This window comes from Felis catus, chromosome C2 (assembly GCF_018350175.1).
Source record: "Felis catus isolate Fca126 chromosome C2, F.catus_Fca126_mat1.0, whole genome shotgun sequence".
Lineage (NCBI taxonomy): Eukaryota > Metazoa > Chordata > Mammalia > Carnivora > Felidae > Felis > Felis catus.
The window spans coordinates 10,920,964-10,948,577 of NC_058376.1; the positions used below are offsets into that span (position 1 = coordinate 10,920,964).

General features: G+C 48.0%; 1 protein-coding gene across 6 annotated transcripts; it reads left to right on the forward strand.

Annotated features, from left to right (window-relative positions):
- On the forward strand, window positions 1-27,491 carry LOC111556348. 6 transcript variants are annotated; one of them, XM_045036647.1, is made up of 7 exons: window positions 1-391; window positions 1,174-1,928; window positions 4,922-5,073; window positions 5,969-6,128; window positions 10,280-10,378; window positions 13,157-13,210; window positions 13,613-14,011. In XM_045036647.1, exons 2-7 carry the CDS (start codon window positions 1,894-1,896, stop codon window positions 13,734-13,736), a joined length of 624 nt encoding a protein of 207 aa, XP_044892582.1. In that variant the 5' UTR covers window positions 1-391; window positions 1,174-1,893; the 3' UTR covers window positions 13,737-14,011. The 6 variants fall into 6 exon arrangements, 1 of the variants encoding a protein (XP_044892582.1); XR_006584819.1 differs by adding an exon at window positions 26,226-27,491 and having other exon boundaries at window positions 1-1,928; window positions 5,542-6,128; window positions 10,280-10,637; window positions 13,613-13,906; XR_006584820.1 differs by adding an exon at window positions 14,904-16,725 and having other exon boundaries at window positions 1-1,928; window positions 5,542-6,128; window positions 10,280-10,637; window positions 13,613-13,906.
- The last annotated feature ends 123 nt before the right edge of the window (window positions 27,492-27,614 follow it).

A 27,614-nucleotide genomic window follows, 5' to 3' on the forward strand; every position in this document is an offset into this window, starting at 1 on the left:
TTCCGATTCTGTGTCTCCCTCTCTCTGACCCTCCCCCGTTCATGCTCTGTCTCTCTCTGTCTCAAAAATAAATAGACGTTAAAAAAAAATTTTTTTAAATAAAGTGTTCAGTACTCAGTATAAAGCATTTTTGTGAAATGTGCAAAATAAAGTTGCGGTGATTTTCAAACTCGGGCTTCCCGTGATCGTTTGAGCTACTGGGAGAATAGACGCACGGAGAATACGGGACTCAGACCATTGCAGTGGTGCAATTTGGCATTTAGTGCTCCTTCGGAAGGTATTTATTGAGCATCCAGGTGTGCCGGGCACTGTTGGAGGAGCTGGAGAAGAAGGGATAAGAAGGACGGACACGGTGCCCAGTCTCACAGAGCTTGGTCAGAGGAACTGGACGGTAAGATCTAAACAAATAATCTCAGGCGAGCAATGCTGTGGAAAAGGTAAACAGCATTTTCTGTTGCTGCTGGTAACAAATGATCACACACTTTGTGCCCTGGGACAAGGCAGATTTATGGTCTTACAGTCCTGGAAGTCAGAAGTCTAAAATCAAGGTGTCGGTGTTCCTTCCGGAGGCTCTGGGGAGAATCTGTTTCCTTCCCTTTTTCTCTTCCCCGGACTGGGTGCATTCCTTAGCTCCGGGCCCCTTTCCAGAAGCATCCCTACCCTGGCTTGGGTCATCTGTTTTAATCACCTTGCCGTCCCCACCCCAGTGGTGAGGGAGGGGGTTCCTGCCCCAGGGATGGCGGGGGAGGACGACACTGGACAGACGAGACCAACAGCAGGCTCTCCGCCTCATTCACTCGAAGTCAGAGGGAGGGGGTCGCTGCAGGCCACGCAGGGGCCCCACGAGGGTCACACTCAGGACCAGAGTGAACAAACAGGGCTGTGAGAGGCGGGCTCTATAGCAGCAAGAGGGTGAGGTGGTCCGGGTCCCACGGGAGGGTGTGACGGGCTTGTCTGGAGAATTCCACGAGCCGGGCGGGAACTGGAACCCCGCGCTCAGGGGTCAGCAGGCCCTGAGCTTCTGTGTGACGAGGAGGGGTGTTTGGCCGGGGGACCTTCTCCACAGGAGCCGAGGGGGGAGAGGAACCTGCGAGGAGACCACTGACAGCCTCCAACGGCACCCGGGGTCAGGGCAGCACAGGATACTGATTCTTTTTTTTATGTCTTACACAGCATTGTCATATTTCCTACTATGGGCAGGACGTGGATGAAGCAAAATTTCATCCCTTGTTTGACTCCAGAGCTGATGCTCTAACCACCAGGCCACACAGCCTCTCCAGCACTGGGGGTTGTGGCGGCCTGTGTGCAAAGATGGCCGCCAAGGACTCACATCTGCCAGCTCACTTGTTCTGGCCACATGCGCTCCCACACTGAGTCTGAGTTGGCCCTAAGCCTCAGTTTCACCAAGAGAACGTGGTGACAGGGACGCCACCCTCGTTCTGAAGGGGCCTAAGAGGGCCTGGCAGCTTCCCCTCGTGTCACCTTGGCAGCGAGCTGCTGTGTAGAGTCCAACTACTTCCTGTGGAGCGAGTCCACACAGAGAGGCCCTGGGGCATGAGACCCCTCTTCGGGGGGCAAAGGCCACAGGAAGGACCACCAAGTTCTCGGCCATGCAAGCAAAGAAGCCACCATGGAGTGTTCTGGCAAAATAGAGCTCCCAGAAGCTGTAGCCCCAGCCCACCTCACGAGGTGGAGAAAATGGCGGCTGAAGCTAGTCGGTCCACAGCGTAAGGGGGGGCAGTGTGAGAGAACACGGTCGTGGCTGTTGAAGCCACTTTTGGGGTGATTTGTTACTCCAACAGATGATTAACACCCTGGTTTAAATCTTGTCTTGCCTAAATCCGCTCCATTAGCAAAGCATCAACTCTTCAAACAAGTGCTGTGGTGAAGAAAATGACCCCAGTCTCTCTGTGTGTGGGAACACTAGGGTGAGTACGCTTAACAGATTCATAAAAAGGGAAGAAAGATCTCTCGTTATATTGCATTTCTTACCATTTATATTTACTTCCATGGATTTTTGGGTTTTTTTTAATGAAGCTGTCTATTGGCTGCTCCCTCACTCTTCGCCTCGTCCATGCTTTAAAAAACATATTCTGTCAAAATGTCAGCTTGGTCACTCTGAAAGCTTCCGAGAGACTTCCTTCATAGATGTTCTTCCAGAAACGCCGAAAGCGTGAGTGGGACAGATTAGCTGACTTAGACCTGAGGTACTGTCTTAGACTCCAAAGAAAGATGACGTACAACTCCAGGTCGTGGGGTCATCACGCATAGTCCCTGTTTGTAACGATATCTAAGAGTCAGAGTGGGTGTCTTTAAATTTTTTCAGACGCATGCCAAGACTGCTAAGTCACCGGTAAGCCCTCCTGCCTCCTTTCTGGTTCATGATGCAATGGAGGTTTCGTTTTGCTTTGTTTTAATTAATTGCTTTTTTTAAGGTGGTTTATTTATTTTGAGAGAGAGAGAGAGCATGAGCAGGGGAGGGGCAGGGAGAGGGAGAGACAGAATCCCAAGCAGGCTCTGCAAAGCCCGACTTCAGGCTCGAAACCACGAACCGTGAGATCATGACCTGAGCCTAGATCAAGGGTCAGATGCTTAGCCGACTGAGTCACCCCAGAGCCCCAGTTTATTTTTTTAAATAAAATAAAAAGTTAGTTAACACACAGTGTACTATTAGTTAACTAACAACTAGTAACTAAAAGTTAGTTACTAAAAGTTAGTAACTAAAAGTTAGTTAACACACAGTGTACTATTGGTTTCAGGAGCAGAACTTCGGCGATTTCGTCTCGTACGTAGAACACCCAGTGCTCATCCCCAACAAGTGCCTTTCTTACTACCCATCACCCAGTTAGCCCATCCCCCGCCTACCTCCCCTCCAGCAGCCCTCAATTTATTCTCTGTATTTAAGAGAGGTTTGCCTCCCTCTCTGTTTTTCTTATTTTTTCCTTCTCTTCCCCTATGTTCATCTGTTTTGTTTCTTAAATTCTACATACGAGTGAAGTCATATATGGTATCTGTCTTTCTCTGACTTATTTTGCTTAGCATAATACACTCTAGTTCCATCCACATTGTTGCAAACGGCAAGATTTCGTTCTTTTTCGTTGCCAAGTAATATTCCATTGGACCTATACACCACATCTTCTTTGTCCATTCATCCATCGATGGACATTTAGGCTCTTTCCATACTTTGGCTATTGTCGATAGTGGTGCTATAAACATCGGGGAGCATATGCCCCTTCGAATCAGCACTTTTTATCCTCTGGATAAATACCTAGTGGTGCAATTGCTGGGTCGTAGGAGAGTTCTATTTTTAATTTGTTGAGGAGCCTCCATACTGTTTCCCAGACAGGCTGCACCAGCTTGCATTCCTCCCAACAGAGCAAAAGGGTTCCCCTTTCGCCTCATCCTTGCCAACATCTATCGTTTCCTGAGCTGTTAGTTTTCGGCATTCATTCTGACTAGTGTGAGGGGGTATCTCTTTGTGATTCTGGTTTGTCTTTCCCTGATGATGAGTGATGTTGAGCATCTTTTCATGTGCCTGCCGGCCATCGGGATGTCTGCTTTGGAAAAGTGTCTATTCACGTCTTTTGCCCATTTCTTCACTGGATTATTTGGTTTTGGGGTGTTGAGTTTGATAAGTTCTTCACAGATTTTGGATAGTAGCCCTTTATCTGGTTTGTCACTGATGCAGTGGAGTTTGAAGCAAGACATTGCATTAAACCAATTATGACCTGCTCAGAGCTTCCTCACCATCCTGGCTTAGATCTTCTTGGGGGCAAGGGAAGTCCTGGGATACTCCCCCCCAGACCCTCATTTAAGAAAGATATTCAAGGCTGACACGCAGACGTGTGTTTGTTTCTGTCACCATTAGAGATGAGCTTCTCTGACATCGGAGGGAAGTCTTAACGTGCCCGGGGAGCCCAGCCCCTTGTTCTCCACGACACTGCCCCCAGCCCTCTCCCAGGAACCCCACAACTGGGTATTCTCCATGTTTCCACATCTCCGATGGGGAGCCCTGCCCCTAGTGACTCAAGGCAGGGTGCTGGGAGGTGTCCTGTCTCCTTGTCCCCACTTCATTCATTCAGGGCCCCCTCAGTTCTCACTTCGTTTTCAGCAAAGCCTCCCCCATCCACTCTCACATTCCTGCCGGAGTGAGCTTTCTTTTCTTTCTTGTTTTTAATTTTTTTTTAATGTTTTTATTTATTTTTGAAGGAGAGAAAGAGACAGAGCATGAGCGGGGGAGGAGCAGAGAGGGAGGGAGGGAGACACAGGGTCCGAAGCAGGCTCCAGGCTCTGAGCTGTCAGCCCAGAGCCCGAGGCGGGGCTCGAACTCACGAACTGTGAGATCGTGACCTGAGCCAAAGCCGGACGCTCAACCGGCTGAGCCACCCAGGCGCCCCCAGAGTGAGCTTTCTAACACATGTGTGTGATCTTCATACTCCCCTTCACCTTCATGCCCAGACCAAACTCAATCTCCCGACACACCTTCCTCTACCCTGGGAATTCTTTCTGGCCAGCAGGCACCATGGGGCACCCATACTGCTCTGGTCCTGCCTCCCCTCCCTCTGTGTCTTCACCTGCAATGGTTTCTCTGATTTTCCAGCTTCTAGTCATTCTCCAGGACCCTTCTCAAGCGTCTTTTCCTTTGGGGACGCTTGTCTGATGTCCTCAAGTGGCGCTCAACTACTCTCTGTGTCCCTGCTCTGGGCTCCTGCCATCTGATGTGTCCCCAGCTCAGATCCAACCACCCCGAACTGGTGGCTGGCTCCCCTCCCAACCCCCAGCCGGTTTGCCAAGTGTTTCAATTTATCTGTCTCTGATTTGCTAGCACCCCACAGGAAGCTTGGAGAGAAACAGTCATTCAGTAGATACTTGTTGGCTGAACTGCTTACGAACCGACTTGATTCTTTTTTCTTCCGTAAAGATACAGAGCCTCCCCCAACACTGTTGAGCAGGCCGTGTCCGTGTGGCTGGTGGGACCTCAGGCGAAGCAGATGACAAAAATATCTTACAGGAGGTGTTTTCTTAACGGAGACCATGCATCCACCACGGAAACTCCAGCCTGGTTTCCCACAGGTGCTCCGGGGGCCGGGGGCGCTGGTTCTCATCTCCACAGCCTCTGGCTGTGCCCATGTTGTGTCCGTATCTGCCCCGTCTATCTGGCCAGTGGACTCGAGCTGAAGTAGGACATCACTGAGTGATGAGAAAACATTTCAAAGACGTGATTAGTCGAGGCACCCTGCAGGTGTCTGAAAAGTTGTCCCGGTGGGATCTGCAGGGCCCAGCTTAAAAGAGCTGGCACAGAGGGGACGTTGCTGAACTACTGACCTTGACCCGCAATATGCAACAGCTGCAGCCTCTTGCTTCCGAATGCACAATTAACAGTTCATTCCTGAGCACTTTCCTATAGGGACTGAGAACCAAATAATCCCCCGATGTAAGCCATTTGACATCCAAGTGCTTACACAACTCAACTGACAAAGATTATATGCTGAAATCATTGCCAAGCAATGTCTTTTTTTTTTTTTTTTCTTAAAGAGAGAGAGCGCACAAGCAGGGGAGAGGGGCAGAGAGAGAATCCCAAGCATGTTGTGTGGCACAGCACCTGATTTGGGACTTGATCCCGCGGCCCTGGGATCATGATCTGAGCCAAAATCAAGAGTCAGATGCTCCACCCACTGAGCCACCCAGGCATCCTAGCGACATCTTTTTTTTTTTTTTTTAAATACTCTAACGAACTCCCCGCCCTGCCCCGCCCCCGTCCCCAGACTCCTCTGTCCTGTCTCACGAAGCAACTCCATATACTTGGGAATTTCCAGCAACTTGGAAGTGGGAATTGCACGTCCTGACAGGTGGCAGTGACTGGAACAGACACCCCAAGCCAGGTCCTTCTTGGGGATCTTGTCCGAGCCCTCCCGAGATGGATTAGCCAGTGAGAGTTTTGGCACCCACTTGACTGCACCTTTTTCAGGCGAAGTGAGGGATGGAGAAGTCTGCACGGTGATGCTCCGCGACCCTCAGGACGCATGGTCAGAGCATGAACAGGAAGACACTGCACATCGCTCCGGAGGATGGTGGTGTCGCTTGGAGAACGTCTGTGTGCGACCCCGATGTCAAAGCATCCTGCCAGGGTAAGAGCAAGGCGCACTCGCCAGCTTGGGGGAGCCCAAGGCCTCGCGTGGCACCTGTTTGCACCTTTCCCACCAGCCTCTGCCTCCCTTTCTGCCACACCTCCCCGGTCGCAAAGTGTGCCTCCCTCGTTAATTTCCACAAGAAGTCAACAAGACGGGAAGAAGACTTTCGGTTTCATTTCGCTTTGTTTCTTCGTAAATGGTTTTGTTGACACGTAATTGCACACGATTCACCCGTTTAACGTGTACAGTTCAGGGCGTTGGGTGTATTCACACACGTGTGCAACCAGCACACCACCGTCTGTTTTAGAGGATTTTTGTCACCTCAAAAAAACCTCCGAACCCTTTAGCTATTATCCCCCAACCTTCCTCCAACCCCCCCCCCCCCCCCGCCCCAAACCCCACCCCCGACCTAGTCGTAAGCAACCATGAATCTACTTCCTGTTCCTGTAGATTTCCCCGTCCTGGGCTTTCGTGCGAATGGAATCCTAGAACATGTGATCTTTCCGTGACTGGTTCCTGTCACGCATCATGAACAGTTACGTGGTTCATCCACGTTGTATCACGTATCAGCACTTCGTTCCTTTGTACGATGGAATAATACTCTGTTGTATACTTTGGCACATTTTGTTTATCCATTAATTAGTTGAGGGGCATTTGGCTGTTGCCACTTTTCGGCTATGATGAATCATGCTGCTATGAATACTTGCATAAAAGTGTGTGGACACACTTTTGTTACTCTTGGGTCTATGCATAGGAGCAGAATTGCTGGGTCATATGGTAACTCTATGTTTAATCATTTGAGGACTGGCCTGACTGTCTCCCAAAGCAGCTGAACCATTTTGCACGCCCACCAGGAGTGTATGAGGGCTTGGATTTTCTCCACCTCCTCACCGATGCTTAGTGTGACCTGACTTTTTCAGTCTGGTCACCCAGTGGGTACGAAGTGACATCTCACTGTGGTGTGCGTTTCCTTTTCCCTGGGGCAAGTGATGTGAAGCATCCTTTCCTGTGCATGAGGGGTCACTCATTTTGGCTCGAGAGGCGGGGTTTCATCTTGCAGAACGTTCTACCATCCCATTCTCCCTCCCCCTGCCGCCTCCTCTTCTGCCCTCCTGAATCCCACCCAACCCAAACACCCACTCAGATCCAGACTTTTCACTCCCCCCCACCCCCCAAAGTCCCAGTGCCAGTCAACACGGCTCAGGGTCTGCCACAGTGGGCTTACCTGACAAAGCCAAGGCTTCTCACAGCAGCTGCTTGGATGAAGAGTTCTCTATCTTCTTCCCTCCGCGTAACCGGTATACAGCAGGGGCCTACTAGTGGATGGCCCTTTGCATTTACATGTGTTTATATGGGTTCACTGCTTTGGAGTGCTACAAATTCACAAGGTGAGGAGCTCCTCCAAAAATTCAGCGGGAAGGAAAGGGTTTGGTGCCATATGTTGAAATTCTGGACCCCCAAACAGCCCACTTTTCCTAAAGATTTATTTCCCTTAAGGTAAAAACAGATGGTTTTCCAAGGAAGGGGGAGGCTCAGGAAGATGAGAAATTCACCCACACCTGGTGGTAAGCCATGATGAGATTCGTATGGGAGCTCGGAAATTCTAGAAGAAGGGAAACTGCTGTGGCTTAATAAGGAATATCATGATCTCTGGTCGTGTGCCATTAGCAGCCTTGGTTGAATTCCAGTCTTAGGCGGTGCCCTGAGCATCAGTTTGCATTTACGTGTCAGTAGAGAACAGTCAACAGTGCACTCTTGCCAACGGATGGAGGGGCCAGTGGGCCGAGTTGTCAGGCGGAGTCAGGTGAGGGAGTGTGGAAGGTTGGGGTTGGGTGAGGATGGGCTTCCCCAATCAGAGCACAAGGTGAGCTCCATCCAGGTAAGCACCAGAGTATTAGGGTATTAGGAGTGACTAAAAGCAAGGACTCCAAGGTTAAGAGTACACCATATAAAGGACAGGACACGTCCTGGCATGAAAAGACTAATCTGGGTTTTGGTCTCTATTCCTGGTCGGTGGAAAGAGATGAGAAACTAACAAGCTCAGTGACTTTCTCAAATAAGCAAACCAGCCTTAGGCCAGCTTCTTCTTCACCTGTTGAATTCATTCATTCACCTCTGAACAGTTATTGGGTACCAACTAGGTGCCCAAAACAGGGCTAAACGCTGGAGAGAGAGAGAGAAGACAAAAGTCCTTACAATCCAGCCAGGATTGAATGCGAGGGGAAGGGTTTGGCCTTTCGACCCAAGAGAGGCTCCTTCGGCTAAGGCGATGCTAATGTTGATTCTCATGAGAAGGACTCTGGCACAAAGATCAAAAAAGGAAAGGCACCTGAGATGGTTGGCCCAAACAGTAAATACACGTAGAAGTAGAGTGTTTGTCTCCTATGTCCCCAGTTCCCAGGCATCAGCATTCCTACTCTCGAGGCTTGAGACTTCCAGGCCCACACCCATGGTTGGTGATGACACCAAGTTCAAAGCCCACCTTGAGATCTAGTGATCCTCCAGGGCTTACAGAAGTGTGGGGTTGGTATGGAGCCCATTGTTCCTGGAGCCCCGAATGTAGCAGAGGTGTGTTCACCTCTTGACTAAAGGTTAACAGAGGCTGCCTTTCGTCTGCAGAGGCTCTGGACACTCAAGCAGCAGAGTGGGGACCTGCCGAGGATGAGATCACAGTTCACGGCGGGTTCTCATGTCTGGGTTTGTCCCTGGGACACTGGCACTGGCCTGACTACTTAAAGCTTTTACCAAGCCTTACACACCCCCACGCTTCTGTAATATTCCCATAAGCTTAACAACCATGCCTGTTGGACCCAGAGGTCACCCGCCCCAACCTGCCCTCAGGGGCCTGAGATGCTGTCCGTAGGCCCCGAAACCAGTAAGATGATCTCATTTTCCTTCTCAGACCATTGAATGTCTGCTTCTAGTACAAGTTCTGCCTGGAGAACTGCTGTCATCCTCTGCCTGGAGCAGACTGCTTCTGAGTTGAAGAATGTGGGAGCCCTTTTTCCATCTTCTCTCTGAGCAGTAACTTATCACACGGATAGGCGTGACTTGCCCCGTCCGACTCTCTGCTGTGACTCGTACATAATTCCCCTTCCGTGAGACTGGGGACGGCCTTCCTCTGACCAGCCCCTTTGTGTTTCTGGGACCGCCCAACTTCCACAGCAGTGCAGCTCCTTCCTTACCTGGCGTTTACACGTGCTGGACCCCCCCTTTGCTGAAGCAGGGACAGCAGTGATGGGCCAGAACAGGTCCTGCGGCTTTGGGTCCAGGGTGGCTGACTCTGGAGGGATGTCCCCCAAAGGCTCACCTCCGTCATCCACCCCAGAGCAGAAGTTGGCAGGCTGTTGAAGCACCTAATATTCTCTCTTTCTCTTTTTGAGAGAGAGAGAGAGAGAGAGAGAGAATCTTAAGCTGGCTCCACCCCCAGCTCAGAGCCCAGTGCTGAGCCCAACTTGGAGGTCAATCTCACTGATGAGGTTTTGGAGTCATGGGAATCCGGAGCCAATGGCCAAGAAAGTATTTTTGAGATGTCTTTGGTACAGGAAAGGTGATTTTTTTTTTTTTAGAGCACAGGGGCAGGACCCGTGGGCAGAAAGAGCTACACTGGGGTTATGAAGCGTGACTCGTTATATACTATGGAGTTGGGGGAGATACAGTCAAGAGGAAGTTTCTTTTTTTAAATTTTTTTTTTCAACGTTTATTTATTTTTGGGACGGAGAGAGACAGAGCATGAACGGGGGAGGGGCAGAGAGAGAGGGAGACACAGAATCGGAAACAGGCTCCAGGCTCCGAGCCATCAGCCCAGAGCCTGACGCGGGGCTCGAACTCCCGGACCGCGAGATCGTGACCTGGCTGAAGTCGGACGCTTAACCGACTGCGCCACCCAGGCGCCCCAAGAGGAAGTTTCTTAAAGGGATTTCCATATACCAAGGAGGCTCACAGATGACTGGAGGCCTAGCTATTGTCAAGCTAAGGTTATTTTTCCCTCTAGCAAAGCATTAACATTGAGACAGTAGGGAGTTCCTGGAGATGAAGCTATTGATGAGTTTGCCTTTTTCTTGTAATTTACCAGGGTGTTTGTAAATTGACGGAGACTCTATCAGTTTAACCATTTGTTTTCTGTCCTTTCCTTTGTTCATGGGCAGCCAAGAGTGCCTGAGGAATGTTACACAGATCCCACCTCGGGGTGGAAGGGTGTCACGACGCGTCAACCTGCCTTATGCTCCTACCCCGTCATCACAACGGTGAGATCATGACCTGAGCTGAAATCAAGAGTCACCTGCTCAAACGACTGAGCCACCCAGGTGCCCCAAAGCAGCGAATTTTAGGGAACACTAATGTTATCCTACCTTTTGGAAAAGTAGGAAGTTATGACTTGAAGCCGGGCACCTGGGCTAAGCTCCCAGAGAAACCGGCACACCGGCCACCGGCCACCTCAGTGTTCGTGTTTCAAAGAGGTGGCTCCAAGGCCCCCGAGAGAGACATTCCTGAGAAGCAAAACTGGTAAGGGGCTTACTTCATTTTTTGAGAGACTTTCATGCGTCTCAAAGAGACAGCAAAGATTCTAAAGGAAACACCCTAAGAAAAGGGAGGGAGGGAGTTTTCTTTCCCTTTGGGCCCAGGGAAAATCCTCTTCCTTTTGACCTGTGTTTCCCTTATGCTGCCTGGGACAGTAGTCCCAGGTCACCGCTCGAAGAGCCCCAGTGGTCCAGGGGAATGGCCCTCCTTTCCCCACTGGCTGGCTGCTCTGCTGTTGGACCACTGGCCAGGACTGGATCCTCAGACCTCTCTTCTCCAAGGGGGGGTCTCAGCAAGTCCCTTGGCATCGAGGACCATCACGATACCCACGTGTGTGTCCCTAGCCCGACTCCCCTCTGAGCTTCATATTCAACCTACAACTGCCCACATCTAGAGGTGGACTTTGGAGGGCATCCCAAACCTCGTGTGTTCAAAAGACACACTTCTTAAAATTTCCCCCCAACTTCCCCACCGCAGTTAATGGCGCCAGCCTCCACATGCTCACTCAAGTCAACTCTTGCTGTCCTTGATGGCTCTCCCAACCTCTTGGGCTCAACCACATTATTCAGAGCCATTCAGGGACTTCTAACAGCTCTGCCCCGAAATGTTTCTCAGAGCTGTTTACTTCTGTCTCTCCTCTGAAACCAGCATCGTTCAAGCCCCATAATATCTCACATAGACCGTGTGGGTGCTTAGTTCATGCTCTGGAGAGAATGAATGAGCAACGGGGTTGGTTTCTCATTGACCTCTAATATCTGCCTGTTCCCAGTGGTTCTAAAAAGCCTTATCAGCAGGTGAAATTTATCTTCCAGGAAACTTTGAAATTACATTTCATGAAAGATATGATGTTAACAAGGGGCTGGTGAAATGCAGAGGTCATTAGTCTTTGAGTTGCAAGTCCTCCTGATAAAAAAAAAAAAGAGGCTAATGGCTTCTGTATTGCAAAGGATCTATGGATCCATTCATCCTCAGCAACATGGAGGCCAAGTGTTGATCATAAAATGCTTCTTAATTCTCCTAGGCTGTTACATGTTATTGAGATATATACATACACAAATCTGTACATATTTCAAAACTAGAAAAAGAATAGAGAATAATATCATTATTACCCATGTAGCTGAACCCAACTGTATTGTAACTTAATATTTTGCAATTTGTGCTTCATGTTTTATATATACATAAAATAGTACAGGGGCACCTGAGTGGCTCAGTCACTTAAGCATCCAACTCTTGATTTCAGCTCAAGTAGTGATCTCGGGTTTGTGAGATAGAGCCCCATATCGGGCTCTATGCTCAGTGTGGAGCCTGCTTGGGATTCTCTCTCCCACTCTCTCTGCCCCTCCCCCCCACTCTCTCTCTCCCTCTCTCAAAATAAATAAATAAATTTAAAATATGATTGGTAGAAATGAGACCCTCTATCGCCCCTTCCTAGATTCGATTTCCCTTCCTCCCTCTGCAGATGTTACTACAATTAGGAACTTGGTATTTATAATCTCATGTGTATTTCTGTTGCAGGGCTGTTTTTTTTTTTTTTACCACAATTCTTGGGATTCATGGTCTCAACGCTTAGAAGAATAAAGAGGCGGACACAAAATGAGCAGCAGGCAAAAGCCTGTTAGAGTAGAAGATCAGAAAGGAAGAATAGTAGGAAAACTCTCTTTACAGAGACGGGACATCGGAAAGCGGATGCCCGAGGACTATAGGCAAGGGTCCTTGTTTTAGAAGGTTCTGGTCAGCCCTCTTCCTCCCCTTCCCCCTTGTTCCTTCTCAGGTTCTACCCTTATTGGCTTGTAGCTCTAGGTTCGGGGGTGTCCATTCCTGATTGGCTCGTTTCCATTGCATGAGGGGTGGTCTATGGCCATACTTAGGTCTTTATGGTCAAATTCCTGAGGAAAATCCCAGGGGAGTAGGTGGGGTCTGTTCCATTCTTCAGAGGAACCTTACTCTGGAGGGGGCTTGCTGTGGTCAGATACTCCCAGGATTGTTCCAAAATAGGTGTTTTTTCCCCACCCAGGGACCTCAGGTCCTAATCTTTCCCTCTCTGCCTACTGAATCGTATCTTCTCCTATCATTTCTAGGTATTTAGACTAAATTTTCTAAGTCAGTAAGCAAGACGGTGTGAACCAGACTAATGTCATCTTGGACAAACCTGCTGGGCTGACCCTGGTCTGTGATTCTTTGAAACAGTCTTAAGCATAGCACCTCCCCCACATTCTCTCCTTTTGTTTAAGGGCACCTTTAAGTGCACCTTCAGGGCATAACGTCCTTGATCTGCCCTGGAGATAGGACAGTGACACGCATCTATTTTCAGACATTCTTCTCTTAGGTGGTCCCTCAGCTATACTCCCAGCCTCTAGGGTTATAAAAGCTGGGCTTAAACGAGGTGGGGTTGGGGAGATCTAGTTGACTGGCGGCCATCCAGGACATACCTCTGTCTGTAAATCCTGTGAATAAACCATTTCTCATCCAGCCCCACTGGTTGGCCTTTTTCTTTTGTCTTACAGCTCTTCCGGCCTTCCGAGGTCTTTTTACAGACGCCTCCCTGTCATGGAACAAAGGTACAGTTTGTTTTACCAATGGTAAATTTTAAAAAGGGGGGGGCGCCGGGTGGCTCAGTCGGTTGAGTGTCCAACTTTGGCTCAGGTCATGATCTCACGGTGCGTGAGTTCGAGCCCCGCGTCGGGCTTGGTGCTGGCAGCTCAGAGCCTGGAGCCTGCCTCGGATTCTGTGTCTCTCTCTCTCTCTCTTTCTCACCCCCTCTTCCGCTCTCTGCTCATGCTCTGTCCCTCTCTGTCTCAAAAATAAATAAACGTTAAAAAAAATCAATTTAGAAATAGATATTTTTCAGTATTATTTGGCAAATTACTTTTTAAAATTCAACATTTTTTAACATTTGGATACATGTGGATACACATTCTGATTCATTCTTTGTGCATTCTTCCTTCTTTCCTACCATTCAGGTTTATTAACACACAAGTAATGAGCGTCAGCTCAATTAATTTTCGTAAAGTGAACATATCCACGGAACCACCAGCTAGAGCAAGAAAGAAGATGTTAATTACACTCCCGAAGCCCCTCACGTGACATCATCTGGTCACCATCTGCCGAACTTCCCGAAGAAAAACTTCCTAACTTCTCATGCCGTAGTCTCCAGCCTAAGAATCCTATATTCAAGAAATCTTAGAAGTTGTAGGCTTGTCTGGCTTCTTTTGCTCAACTTCCTGTGAGAGAGATTCATCTGTCTTTTCTTGTGGGTTAGTAGTTTGTTCATTTAAATTTTTTTTAACGTTTTTATTTATTTTTGGGACAGAGAGAGAGCATGAACGGGGTGAGGGGCAGAGAGAGAGGGAGACACAGAATCGGAAACAGGCTCCAGGCTCTGAGCCATCAGCCCAGAGCCTGACGCGGGGCTCGAACTCACGGACCGCGAGATCGTGACCTGGCTGAAGTCGGACGCTTAACCGACTGCGCCACCCAGGCGCCCCCATTTAAATTTTTTTCAATGTTTATTCATATATTTTGAGAGAGAGAGAGAGAGAGAGCGCATATGCTCAAGTGAACTTGAGCCGGTGGGGGGTGGGCAGGACAGAGAGAGAGGGAGAGAAAGAATCCCAAGCAGGCTATACAAGCAGCCCAGGAACCCTGCGATCTGAGATGAAATCAAGAGTTGGATGCTCAACCCACTGAACCACCCTAAACATTTTTTCTTTTTTTTTTTTTAATTTTTTAAAAATCTTTATTTTTGAGAAAGAGAGAGAGAGAGACAGAGTGTGAGCAGGGGAGGAACAGAGAGAGAGGTAAACACAGCATCTGAAGCAGGCTCCAGGCTCCAAGCTGTCAGCACGGAGCCTGACACGGGGCTCGAACTCACGGACCACAAGATCATGACCTGAGCCGAAGTTGGACGTTTAACCGACTGAGCCACCCAGGCGCCCCTTAACTTTGTTTCTTTTTAACAGACTTTACTTTTTAAGAGAGTTTTAGATTTTCAGAAAAATTGAGAAGATAGAACACAGAGTTCCCATATACCTCCCATTCAGCTTCCCCTGCTATTGGCCTTTTGCATTTGTTTTTGTGTATTTGTATTTTGTGTTTTTGTATTTGTATTGGTATTTTGTGTTTTTGTGTATTTGTTTGGTGCATTTGTTGCAATTAATGAACCCATACTGATACACCATTAACATAAATTCACAATTTATTTTGATTTTCTTAGTCTTCACCAAATGTTCTTTTTTTTGTTGTTGTTCTCAGATCCCACATTGCATTCAGTTGTCATGTGGCTTTAGGCCCTAGGCCCTTCATGGCTGTGGGAGCTTCTCAGACATTCCCTCTTGGGATGCCCCTGAGAGTTTTGAGAAGGACTGCTCAGGTGCTCTGTGGGGTGCCCACCCACCCACTCCTGGGATTTGTCTGATGTTTCTCTTGTGATATGACGGGGAGGAAGACCACAGAGGTCAAGCGCTATTTTCACCACATCGTGGCAAGCATGCGTCCTGGTCAACATGATTTACGACTGTTGGTGGCCCCGTTCACCCGGCCGAGGCTGCGTTTGTCATGTGTCTCCAGTGGAAAGTTAGTTTTTCTCCCTCCCTTTCTATACTGTGCAGTTTGGGAGGAAGTCACTCACAGGATGGGGAGTTTGACTCCCTCTCCTCGGAGGCACCGTAACTACATGAATTCTTTGGAATCCTTCTGCGTGGGAGATTGGTGTTTTCCTCATTTATCAATTTATTCAGTCCTTTATTTATATCAGTATGGCCTTGTGGATATTTACTTGATGATTTTGCAGCTCAGAAGTTCAGCTTTGACCATCGCGAACCCTCTCAGTTGGCTCCTGTGGTCTTTTGACCCCCCTCGATGTTCTGTTTTGAGCATTTCCTTACCTTCCGGGAATACCAGGTCCTCCGGGCTCGGCTCATACATTTCCTGCCCCAGTTCTAGAAACAGCCATTTCTCCAAAGAGCCCTGTTCCTTTGCCAGAGAATAATATTAGGGTCTGGGTGCTGAGATGTGCTTACTGTTACCCGGATGTCCTCTCTTGTGGAGCCCTCTGAGGACAGAGCAGAAAGTATGCATGTTTAGACTACGCTATGTACATGTGCTGACCTACAAACACTCGCATATGTAACCATCTCTACCTGTATTCAGCTAACCATGAGTTCATACTGGCATCTCCGACTCAAATCCATTACCACATGGATAATTCTGGCTTTCCTCCCCTTGCTGATCTATGAACTCCAAGCCCAATTCTGAGAAACCCACGTGTTGATTTTAAAAAACCAGTTTCGGAACTTTCTCGATCCCCCGTGTCTCCGAATATCGCCTCTGCTCCATTCACTTGCTTCTGTATTTCTAGGACTGCAGCTGCACTCTGTTGATCCTTTTTCTTGCTCCTTGTTTTTTGTATTTCCCATAATTTTTTCCTCTTGTGCGTCACTCTATGTGTTTTTAAACTGACTTTTCTAATTCGTTAATCTTTTCTTTGGCTGTGCCTAATCTGCTAGTAAATCCAGCCACTGATGTGATCCTTTTTATAGACTCTAGCTTTCTTCGGAACTTCTGTTTACTCATGAATTAACTTTGGAAATTTATGGGTTTTTTTCTCAAAAAAAAAAGTATATTTCATCCAAATATTCAAATTGTATTTCTTGAGGGGCTTTTCATTTGGTCTGTCTATTCTATTTTCCTGTCTTCTTTTTTTAAATTTATGTTCTTAGTTGAAAATTTAATTTATTCTGTTTCCTTTAGTTTATCTTACAGTTCTTTTGCTTTTTGGGTTAAATTTGTTTTCTATCATTGTTTCTTTTTAAAAATGTATTTAATGCTATAAATTTACCTCTAAGAACCACTTTTGAACCCAGAGGATTTCATATGTAATATTTCCTATGTCCTTTGAGATCTTTTTATTTTTACAATGTTTTCTGCTTTAACCAATGTGTTAAGTAAACATGAATTAATTTTTAGTTTCCAGATATATAAATGTTCATTGACTATATATTTATCATTAATTTATAGCTTAAAAAATTTTTTTTAAAACATTTATTCATCTTTGAGAGACAGAGACAGAGCATGAGCGGGGAAGGGGCAGAGAGAGGAAGACACAGAATCTGAAGCAGGCTCCAGGCTCCGAGCCATCAGCACAGAGCCCGATGCAGGGCTTGAACTCACAAACTGCAAGATCATGACCTGAGCCGAAGTCGGACACTCAACCGACTGAGCCACCCAGGGGCCCCAATTTATAGCTTTTTTAAAATCAAAAGTAAGGTGTATTTTTCAAGCCCTATGTATAATCGTGCATTATTGATCTCCCCCATGAATATTAGGCATGTACATACATCTATTAGTGTTACAGAAGACATACTATGTATAATTGTGCATTATTAACTTGCACTTTTAGTAAATGTGAATTCTCTTTATCTTTGAAATTCTTATAATCTGTTTATTTTGCTTTATTCCTGAATGGTAGTTAATCTGGTTGTAGTATTCTAAGCCCAAGTAATTCAGTGGAGGAAGGTCAGTCTTTTCAACAAATCTTACTGAAAAAACTGGATATTGCCATGCAAAAGCAGAATCTTCAACCTCTTCTTTTCCCTTTACAAAAATTTCAACTCGGGGCACCTGGGTGGCTCGGTCGGTTAAGCGTCCGACTTCGGCTCAGGTCATGATCTCACGGTCCGTGAGTTCGAGCCCCATGTCGGGCTCTGGGCTGACAGCTCAGAGCCTGGAGCCTGTTTCGGATTCTGTGTCTCCCTCTCTCTGACCCTCCCCCGTTCATACTCTGTCTCTCTCTGTCTCAAAAGTAAATAAACGTTAAAAAAAATTAAAAAAAAAATTTCAACTCGGATCATCAACTATACATCTAAAACTATAAAAATTTCTAAAAGAAAACATAGAACAAAGTCATAGTGATCTCGGGTTAGACACTTAGCTAAGATAAAAAAAGCATCAAAAATTAAATTTAATAATTTAGATTTCATCATTTTTTAATTTTTAAAATTTTGTTATTATTTTTTAAATGTGTATTTATTTTTGAGAGGGTGCAAGCAGGGGAGGGGCGGGGGGGCGCTCAGAGGATCTGAGGAGGGCTCTGAGCTGACAGCAGCGAGCCCAGTACAGGGCTCTAACCCATGAACCTCCAGATCATGACCTGAGCCAAAATGGGACACTCAACTGACTGAGCCACCCAGGTGCCCCTTATAATTTTTTTTTTAATCTTTTTTTTAACATTTATTTATTTTTGAGACAGAGAGAGAGCATGAACAGGGGAGGGTCAGAGAAAGAGGGAGACACAGAATCTGAAACAGGCTCCAGGCTCTGAGCCATCAGCACAGAGCCCGATGCGGGGCTTGAACCCACGGACCGCGAGATCATGACCTGAGCCGAAGTTGGACGCTTAAACGACTGAGCCACCCAGGCGCCCCTATAATTTTTTTTAAAGCACTGTCAATAAAACGAAAGGCTGGGGCACCTCTCACACTGGGGAAAGTATTTTCAAAATACCTATCTGATAAAGATTCCCATCCAGAGATACAGATGGCCACTCGACATATGAAAAGATACACAACATCAAAAACTTCACCTGCCAACGTTGGCAAGGATAGGGAGCAACCAAGACGTTCATATGCCGCCAAGAGGAGTGTCACTTGGTGTAATCCGTTTGAAAAAATGTTTATAAACTTAAACATACTGGGGCGCCTGGGGGGCTCAGGGTTGGGCATCCAACTGGCTCAGGTCATGATCTCGTGCTTCGTGAGTTTGAGCCCCACATTGGGCTCTCTGCTTTCTGCGGTCGGCACAGAGCTGGCTTTGGATCCTCTGTCCCCCTCTCTCTCTCTCAAAAATAAATACACATTAAAACATAAATAAACATGCAACTCCAACTATTTTTTTTTTTTTTTTTTTCAACGTTTATTTATTTTTGGGACAGAGAGAGACAGAGCATGAACGGGGGAGGGGCAGAGAGAGAGGGAGACACAGAATCGGAAACAGGCTCCAGGCTCTGAGCCATCAGCCCAGAGCCTGACGCGGGGCTCGAGCTCACGGACCGCGAGATCGTGACCTGGCTGAAGTCGGACGCTCAACCGACTGCGCCACCCAGGCGCCCCATCCAACTATTTTTTAAGTATTAACCTGATAAAACTGAAAATGGAGACCTGTAAGTGGGTGGTTTTAGCAATTTTATTTATAAGAGCCCTGGAGTGGAATCGCCAAGTTCTACTCCTGAAACTAATAATACGCTCTACACTCCCTAACTAGAATTTAAATAAAAATTTGAAGAAGAAAAAGGAGGAGGAGGAGAAGGAGAAGAAAAGAACCCTGAAGTAGCCCTGAAAGTAATGTAACGTTAGCGTCTGTGAACTAATGACAGAAAAATACTGTGGCACATCCACAACTGACCAGCAATATAAGGAACAGACTACTGGAACCCAAAGCAACACATATGAATCTCCAAATCCTTATGCCAAGTGAAAGAAGCCAAATATCAAAGACTACATGCTGTACGATTCCATTTGTGTGACATTCTGGAACAGGCGAAACTCTGTGGACAGAAATCAGATCAAGGGTTGCTGCGAACGAGGGTTAGGACAACAGATAGTTACAGAGGGGCACATTGGAATTTTTTGAGGGGAAAGAAAAGACTCCGTACCTTTATTATGATTGTGACTACGTGACTGTACATTTGTCAAAACTCCTCACATGTCATATCTCAAAGAGATCATTTTTTTTTTTCAAGTTATTTACTCATTTTTGAGAGAGACAGAGAGAGGACAAGGCGGGGAGAGGCAGAGAGAGGGGGGTACAGAGGATCCAGAGGGGGCTCTGTGCTGACAGCAGGGAGCCGATGCGGGATTCAAACTCACCAACTGTGAGATCATGACCTGAGCCAAAGTCAGAGGCTTAACTGGCAAGCCACCCAGGCGCCCCAAAGAGATACATTTTATTGAATGTAAATTACACGTCAGGAAACATGCTGATGTGTATCTAAAAGATACATATGAATTTAATCCAGGCTCTGACCCCTTTACACCGTTTCAGCCAATTCGCAACACGGTAACCACCGTGAGCACATTGAATATCAAAGCGTATCATTCCCCTGTTGAACACCATCCAATGTTCCCATCTTCTACAAGTACCTACAAGGCCTTTCCGCCACCTCTCGAGGACTTCCCTTTTCTTCCCTCCACTTCCTGTTCCCTCTCTCCTGCCACGGTGATGAATTTCTTCCTCCTCTAGTGTGAGGTCCCATCGAGGGGTCCTGGCATTGGCTGCTCTCTCTGCCTCCTCCCAGGTGCCTGCATGACTTGCTCCTTGCTTCCTTAAGACCTTTACTCAAATCGCACATTTTCCGTGAGGATTTCCCCCGCCCTCTTATTGAAAATTACAACCTCCCTCATGGGTCACCTGGGGGGCTCGGTCGGTTAAGCCACCGACTTGGGCTCAGGTCATGATCCCGAGGTTTGTGAGTTCCAGCCCGAGCCTGGAGCTGGGTTCAGATTCTGTGTCTCCCTCTCTCTGACCCTTCCCCGCTCATGCTCTGTCTCTCTTTCCTTTAAAAACAAATGAACATTAAAAAAAATTTTTTTTAATTACAACCTCCCCTAACTCCTGGCCAACACTCCCTATCCCTTTTCTCTGCTTGTTTTTTTGTTTTTGTTTTTTTCCGTAGCACTTCTGCATTTTTCTTTCGTGTTTATGTATTTATTTTGAGACAGACAGGGAGAGCAGAGGAGGGGCAGAGAGAGGGAGGGAGAGAGAGAACCCCAAGAAGGCTCTGCACTGACAGTGCAGAGCCCAACGTGGGGCTCAATCCCATGACGTGAGATCATGACCTGAGCTGAAACCAAGATATTTAATTGACTGAGCCACCAGGTGCCCCAACACGTCTACATTTTTAACATATTATGAATGTTATTTATTTTGTTGACCGCTGCTCCATCTACACCTCCCCCCACCACATTAAACATAAACCCCATCAGAAAAGGGATTTTTGTCTGCTTTGTTGATCCCTCTCTCCCAACGTCTTAAGACAGTGCCTGCAGGGGTGCCTGGGTGGCTCAGTCGGTTAAGCATCCGACTCTTGATTTCAGCTCACGTCTTAATCTCACATTCGTGAGTCCGAGCCCCAAGGCAGGCTCTGCACCGGCCGCTTGGAGGCTGTTTGGGATTCTCTGTCTCCTTCTCTGTCTGCCCCTCCCCGCTCCTGTGCTCTCTCTCTCAAAATAAATAAACAATGCCCGCACATAATACGTGCTCAATACACAGATGTTAACTAAATAAAGAAACGAATGCTCAGGGGTGCCTGGGTGGCTCAGTGGGTTAAGTGTCTGACTTCGGCTCAGGTCATGATCTCATGGTTCGTGGGTTCCAGCCCCGCATTGGGCTCTATGCTGGCAGCTCAGAGCCTGGAACCTGCTTCGGATTCTATGTCTCCCTCTCACTCTGTCCCTCCCCGCTTGCACTCTGTCTCTCTGTCTCTCTCTCAAAAAATAATGAATAAGCATTAAAAAGAAAGAAAGAAAGAAAGAAAGAAAGAAAGAAAGAAATGCTCGTGTAGTTTTTCCCCTGTAAAATTAATCACTTAAGTAAATTAAATGCTAATAACATATGCATAGGTCGAAGTTCTCCAGAGAAACAGGACCAATAGGTTACAAAAAATTTATTTTAAGGAACTGGATCACCTGACAAATGGAAAATCTACAGAGCTGCTGTCCCAATTTTAGTCTGAGGGGCCGTAGGCTGCTGTAGAACCAGGAAGAGCCTATGTCCTGTTTCAAAGGCTTTCAGGCAGGAGAATTCTCTCTTACTTGAGAGTCAGACTTTTGTTCTAATCAGGTCTTCCACTGATTGGGTAAGGCCCACCCACACTGAGGAGCATAATTTGCTTTACGCAGTCTATAGATGTTAATGATAATCTCATTGCAAAACACACTCACAGAAATACCCAGAATAATGTTTGACCAAATACCTGGGCACCGTGTGGCCCAGCCAAGTTGTAATATAAAATTAATCTTTACATGGGGTACCTGGGTAGCTCAGTCGGTTAAGTGTCCAACTTCACCTCAGGTCGTGATCTCATGGTGCGTGAGTTCAGGCTCCACATCGGGCTCTCTGCTGTCAGCACAGAGCCCGTTTGGGATTCTGTGTCCCCCTCTCTGTCTGTCTCTACCCACCTCAAAACTAAATATTTAAAAAATAAACTAAATTAAATTAATCATTACATCATTAATATTAATGTCAATATTAATACTACTAATACGTTACTTCTATACATTGATTTTCTTATATTAGACCACGTTAAACCAACCTGGCATTCCCGGAATGAACCTACCTTTGTTATGATATAGTGTTGATTTAAGAATTGCTGAATTCGGGGGCACCCGGGTGGCTCAGTCGGTTAAGCCTCTGACTTCGGCTCAGGTCATGATCTCGCGGTTCGTGGGTTCAAACCCCGCGTCGGGCTCTGTGCGGAGGGCTCGGAGCCTGGAGCCTGCTTCGGATTCTGTGTCTCTCTCTCCCTCTCTCTGCCTCTACCCCACTCACACTCTGTCTCTGTCTGTCAAAAATCAACAAACATTTAAAAAAAATTAAAAAAAAAAAGACTTGTTGAATTGTTTGCTAATATTTTTACCTGGCCTCCCTGCAATCATTTTCAGGGTTGATGCTGACGGGTGATTTTCCATTTTTGTCCTGTCCTCAAGCGGTTTAGTATCAGTGTTCCTGCTTCATAAAATGAGTTAAGGACTTTCGACTTGTCCTTAATAATAGATGTTTTCACATGTTTTAGAATTCTTATTTTTAGGCTCCTTTTGAATGGGGTTTTGGGGTTTTGGGGGCTTCTTTTTGTACTTTATTTTCGTTTCTATCTGCCTCCCCCTCACCCAGCCAGCCCTTCCCTGGCCAGCATGTTGTCATAACTTCCACCCTGACTCTGGAATGTCATCCTGGACCAGATTTGATAAGGGGACTTTGGGGGTTCTGTCCCATAGTGATCCTGGGACATCCATGCAGTCTTGAGGCCACTATGTGACCAGGCTCAGTTTCCGGTGGGGGGGAGGGGTTGGGTCTCCAGCCCCACATTCTTAGACCCTCCTCCTTCTAGAACCTGAGTCTCCTGGCAATGGTTTCTTTCCACCATTTCTTTCTTTCAGGGCTCCCACCCAGCTCCTGACTTCAAGTAACTTGGTGCCCGTCTGGCATCTTGGGCGTTTGCCTGTTGGGTTTGCCCAGAGGAGCTAAACCCCCTGCTGATTTTAGCCAAAGAGCCCCGTGGGTCAGAGGCTTCCGGCAGTTTTTCACTGCCTCTGTGAGCCAGGCGTCCCTTTTTAGCTTTCTATTTTTGCACCTTATCTGCCATGGCTGTGCTCAGAGCTGAACGATGGATCAAAGCACGAACTCATTGAGCCGTCTTGTCCAGAACACTCCTCCCCTATCTTTCTTATTTTAAATTCCCTGCCTTGTTGCGCAGGGATGGAAAGAAGCTATTTTACTCAGCACACCAAGCCAAGTCAAATAGAGCAAGACTTCTTACCACCGGAGTCGCAAATGAGCGAAACAAGAAAGGGAGAGTTCGGGTGCCTCGGCTCAGCTCTAGTGACCGGCCGGTTAGCTGTACAGGCAGGACCCCACCCCCCCAGGGCTCCGAGTTCTCTCTCATTTTTTTTTTTTATTTTTTTTCAACGTTTATTTATTTTTGGGACAGAGAGAGACAGAGCATGAACGGGGGAGGGGCAGAGAGAGAGGGAGACACAGAATCGGAAACAGGCTCCAGGCTCCGAGCCGTCAGCCCAGAGCCCGACATGGGGCTCGAACTCCCGGACCGCGAGATCGTGACCTGGCTGAAGTCGGACGCTTCACCGACTGCGCCACCCAGGCGCCCCTCTCATTTTAGTCTCAGGTCACTCGCTGCCACGGGAGATGGAACACTAAATAATCGTGGCATTTGTTATCGACAGTTCCCTTGCCCAGTGGTCAGCGCTTCTGATACCTTGGGCGTTTTGTGATTTCCAAACGAGCAAAATCCGTGTAGAAAAGGTCTGATCTACTGGCACAACACGGATTTTAATTTAGATACTGCCATTCACACTTATTCCTCCTAGTTGCTTTTCTAGTCCAAATTTCCACACTCTGACATTCCATGAAATTCAACTTGACTCAGCAGATGTTCACGGAGATTCTGTCATGCTCAGGACTACCGGGTGATACAGTCTGGTCTACGGCTGGTCCCGAAAGGGTGTCCCCCAAATCAGGGACAAGTAACCAGCTATTTCCTCAAGAAATATCTATGAATCCCCGTCCACTTGTTACGTTCCTTGCTGGTTACAGCAGGGGACTGACGGCAAATCAGTTGGTAGAGCTTGTCCTTTGGGGCAGCTGACAAGGAGGGCGGATGTGATGGTCAATCACTGTGACATGAGCTAGAAAAGGAAGCGTGGCAAAAGGGACCTCTCAAGGATAGAGGAAGAGGGTCTCCTGGGCTAGGAGATCAGCCTGGAAACTCTTGGTCGATTCCTGGCAAAAGCTGATATGTGCCGGTCTTTGGGTGGGGGTGGGGGCAGGGGGTGGTGGGTGTTTCAGAAATGAGAAAAGAGTAGTTCTGAGAGCTTTGGGGGGACAGAGGGCCATGGTCAAAGGTGACACCGTGTGCTATCGGAACTGATTGGGCTTAAAAACAACAACGCCAGGGGTGCCTGGGTGGCTCAGTTGGTTAAGTGTCCAACTTTTGGTTTTGGCTCAGGTCACGGTCTCTTGGTTCGTGGGCTCAAACCCCGCCATGGACTCCACGCTGACAGTGTCGGGCCTGCCTTCGAGCCTCTCTCTGCTCCTCCCCCACTTGCACGCACACTCTTGAATGCTCTCTGTCTCTCTCAAAATAGATAAATAAATAAATAAATAAATAAATAAAACATAAAGGCGATGTTGGCACAGCAGTCCCCAGCAGGGAGAGACCGCACTTCTGCCAGAAAGACTTTGTGTGTGTTGAGGAGGGGCAGGGGGAGGCTGGTGAAGAGAACAGGGTGGCCTCTCAGCTCTACTCTGCAAGGTGGATGAAGTTGGACATACCTTTGACTGGGGGCCCTCCACCCCGCCCATCTAGGAAGAGCTCGGTAAATACTGAATTAAACCGACCAGTCATCTGGGGCGCCTGGGTGACTCGGTGGGTCGAGCTTCTGACTTCGGCTCAGGTCACGATCTCGAGGTTCACAAGTTCGAGCCCCACGTCAGGCTCGGTGCTGACAGCTCCGAGCCTGGAGCCTGCTTCGGATTCTGCGTCTCCCTCTCTCTCTGCCCCTCCCCAACTCTCTCTCTCTCTCTCTCAAAAGCAGATAAGCATGACAAATAAATAAATAAATAAACTGAGCAGTTATCAAAGAGAAGATTCATTTATTGAGACAAATGGTAGGGGAGGGAGTCTGCGTTCAGACTAGATATTCCTTAGAATAAGGATTCGAAGATCAAGGTTGTCATCAAAATCTTTTCACTGTTTACATATTTCACAGTTGAAGGTATTTTGGAATTTGCTTTTTTTTTTTTAAGTTTATTTATTTATTTCGAGAGAGAGAGAGAGAGAGAGAGAGCAAGTGGGGGAGGGGCAGAGAGAGGGAGAGAGAGAATCCCAAGCAAGCTCTGTGCGGCCAGCGCAGAGCCCGATGCGGGGCCAGCGCAGAGCCCGATGCGGGGCTCAAACTCGCGAACTGTGAGATCGTGATCTGAGCCGAAGTCGGCCGCTTAGCCGACGGAGCCACAGAGGCGCCCCTGGAATTTGCTTTTCTAAAGATTCCCTCTGAATACATTTCCTCTCCTCCTCCGGGTCATGCCAGATACCACCTCTGATTTCTTCGCCTATCGCTTCAATCCCCGCTCACGGCCTCCGGCATTAATCCGGACTGCCAGGCAGAAGGTCCTGGTTGCAACAGCACCGAAATCACGACAACGGCTGTGGACAGTCCCATCTCTAACAAGTGACCTTCGCACACATTCCCAGAAAGGCTGCCTGCGCTGGTTCTTGGTTCCGGCTTGCCAGTGTCCTTGCTTTTCAGGGACGTGGGCCACAACGGGGCTTCTGTGTAATCAGGAATTGGAGGAACGGCCAAGTAGTATCAGACATACAAGGAACTGAAGAGATGCTAATCTCATTCCCGCAGTTGCCTTGTTCTTTGGCCGACTCTGGCACTCGGCATGGTGCCACCTCTGTGATTCTGAAGCCACGGCGTTTAAAAGGATTATACCTATAAATCCTGCGTAAACTGGATCAATAGGGTTTTAAAAGAAACCTCATAAGGGCAATGTTTGTATTCAAATGCCAAGCGCCTTATGTGTAGATTCAGTGTTGTTTCCTAGCAATGAATAGCATTCCAGAGTGTAATTAATTTATCCATGTTCCTATCAGCATATCGTTATTCCGGGACAGAAAGGGGGTGGGGTGGGGGTGGTGAACCACGCTGTTACTTCTTTTAGAAAAGCTTTCTTAATTGGACCTGTGCTCTTTTCATAGCAAGGTGAAGGCTGGGAAAGACAAGGGCAGCTGTGAGGCCTGAATCGGTGGGTCTGTAACTGGTACATCATCTTCCTTAGGTGACGCCGGGATGCCAAGAATGAGGAACTGGTGCTCCCAGGACCTGAGCAGAGGCAGCTGAAATGACTGTTTTTTTGTGGACAGTCTTGCTGTCCAGCAGTCCAGCCACACGCGGCGTACAGGGGAGACCCACGGAATCGGTACCACGGAGTCGAGTTTGATCCACGGAAAAGAGAGTCCTTGCCCGGTGGCTCCTCATACGGTGGCCGCGAACCTACCGCACCAGGGGGCCCTAAGTCTCCTGAGCTGTAGGCCAAGTGTTGCACATGCGTGCGTTTGGAGGGATGGGAGGAAAGCCATAGATTCCCGAGAAGATTCCTGAAAAATTAGGAAGCGCTGCTCTAAAAGGATAAACAAAACCTCCGTCTCCAACTTGGCACCTGCCACACAGCAAATTAGCAAGGCCAAAGCAAGGGAGGACCTGAGTTCCCAGGAACGCAAAGGGAAGGAACAGCCAGGTGAGGGGGCTTTGTCCCGGAAGGGAAAGGCCTAGAACGGGAGCGACAGACACAATCCCTACAGACAGGCAGAGTCAGTGGGTCCTGCGGATTGTGCAATGGTAGGGCGTGTGGCAAATTCTCTAGCGTGTATTTTTGTGGAAAATGACGCTCCTGTCACTTGTCGCCCTGCCAAAGGCGAGCATAAAGTTTCTAAGATCTATTGAGTTGTATAGAGGAAGCCAGACATCTCAGTGTTTAGTAGGAGAGATCTCGATTTTTTAATCTTGGAAACCTAAGATTAAAGCCTAAGCCTAAGCAAACAAATTGACCCTATGCCAGGAGGCACAGAGCTGGCCCCTGGCCCCTTGGCCTAGACCTTTGCTGGAGGTCTGGGGTTTAAAGATGTCCTGGGCCCACGTTGGAGGAGGATCATCCACCTGGAGGCGGGAAAGGCGGGCTGTGCGCAGAGAACAGAGGTGCCTCGTTTGCTGGTCTGGAAGCTTGGGGGTGGGGGTGCGGCAGAGCAGTGGGAAGCGAGCTCACGGAGCTGGAATGGCTTATACACAGCTTGAGGGGGGTTTCTTTTCATCAGAACAAGAGCAATCCTCTAGGAGGGTTTAGGAGAATGCCAGGAGACCTCAGCATTTGGGAAGGATGCCCCTTGTGTACAGGACGCCCAGCCAAAGAGGAGCCCTGGGAGGAAACTGAGGCAGGCCTCCTACAACCAAGTGGATCAGATGGGGAGATTCTGACCGAGGAAACGAGGCAGAAGGGATGAGAGCGCTGTGTGGCCGTCAGAGAAGACACGGACACGTGTGCCAGGCCACCTGCGTGCGGTGCCGACGGAGCTGCGGAGGGCGGTGGGGGGAGGCGCCCCAGGGGGCAGGTGGGGTGAGCCTCTCCTCTTCCATCACTCGACACCTCCTCATCTGTCACCAGCAGGGCAGA

Coding starts and splice junctions, on each gene's coding strand:
- LOC111556348 (XM_045036647.1), top strand. CDS start 1,894: ATGACCCCAGTCTCTCTGTGTGTGGGAACACTAGG. Junction 1,929..4,921: donor CTGTGTGTGGGAACACTAGG/GTGAGTACGCTT, acceptor TCTTCCGTAAAG/ATACAGAGCCTCCCCCAACA. Junction 6,129..10,279: donor TGTCAAAGCATCCTGCCAGG/GTAAGAGCAAGG, acceptor GTTCATGGGCAG/CCAAGAGTGCCTGAGGAATG.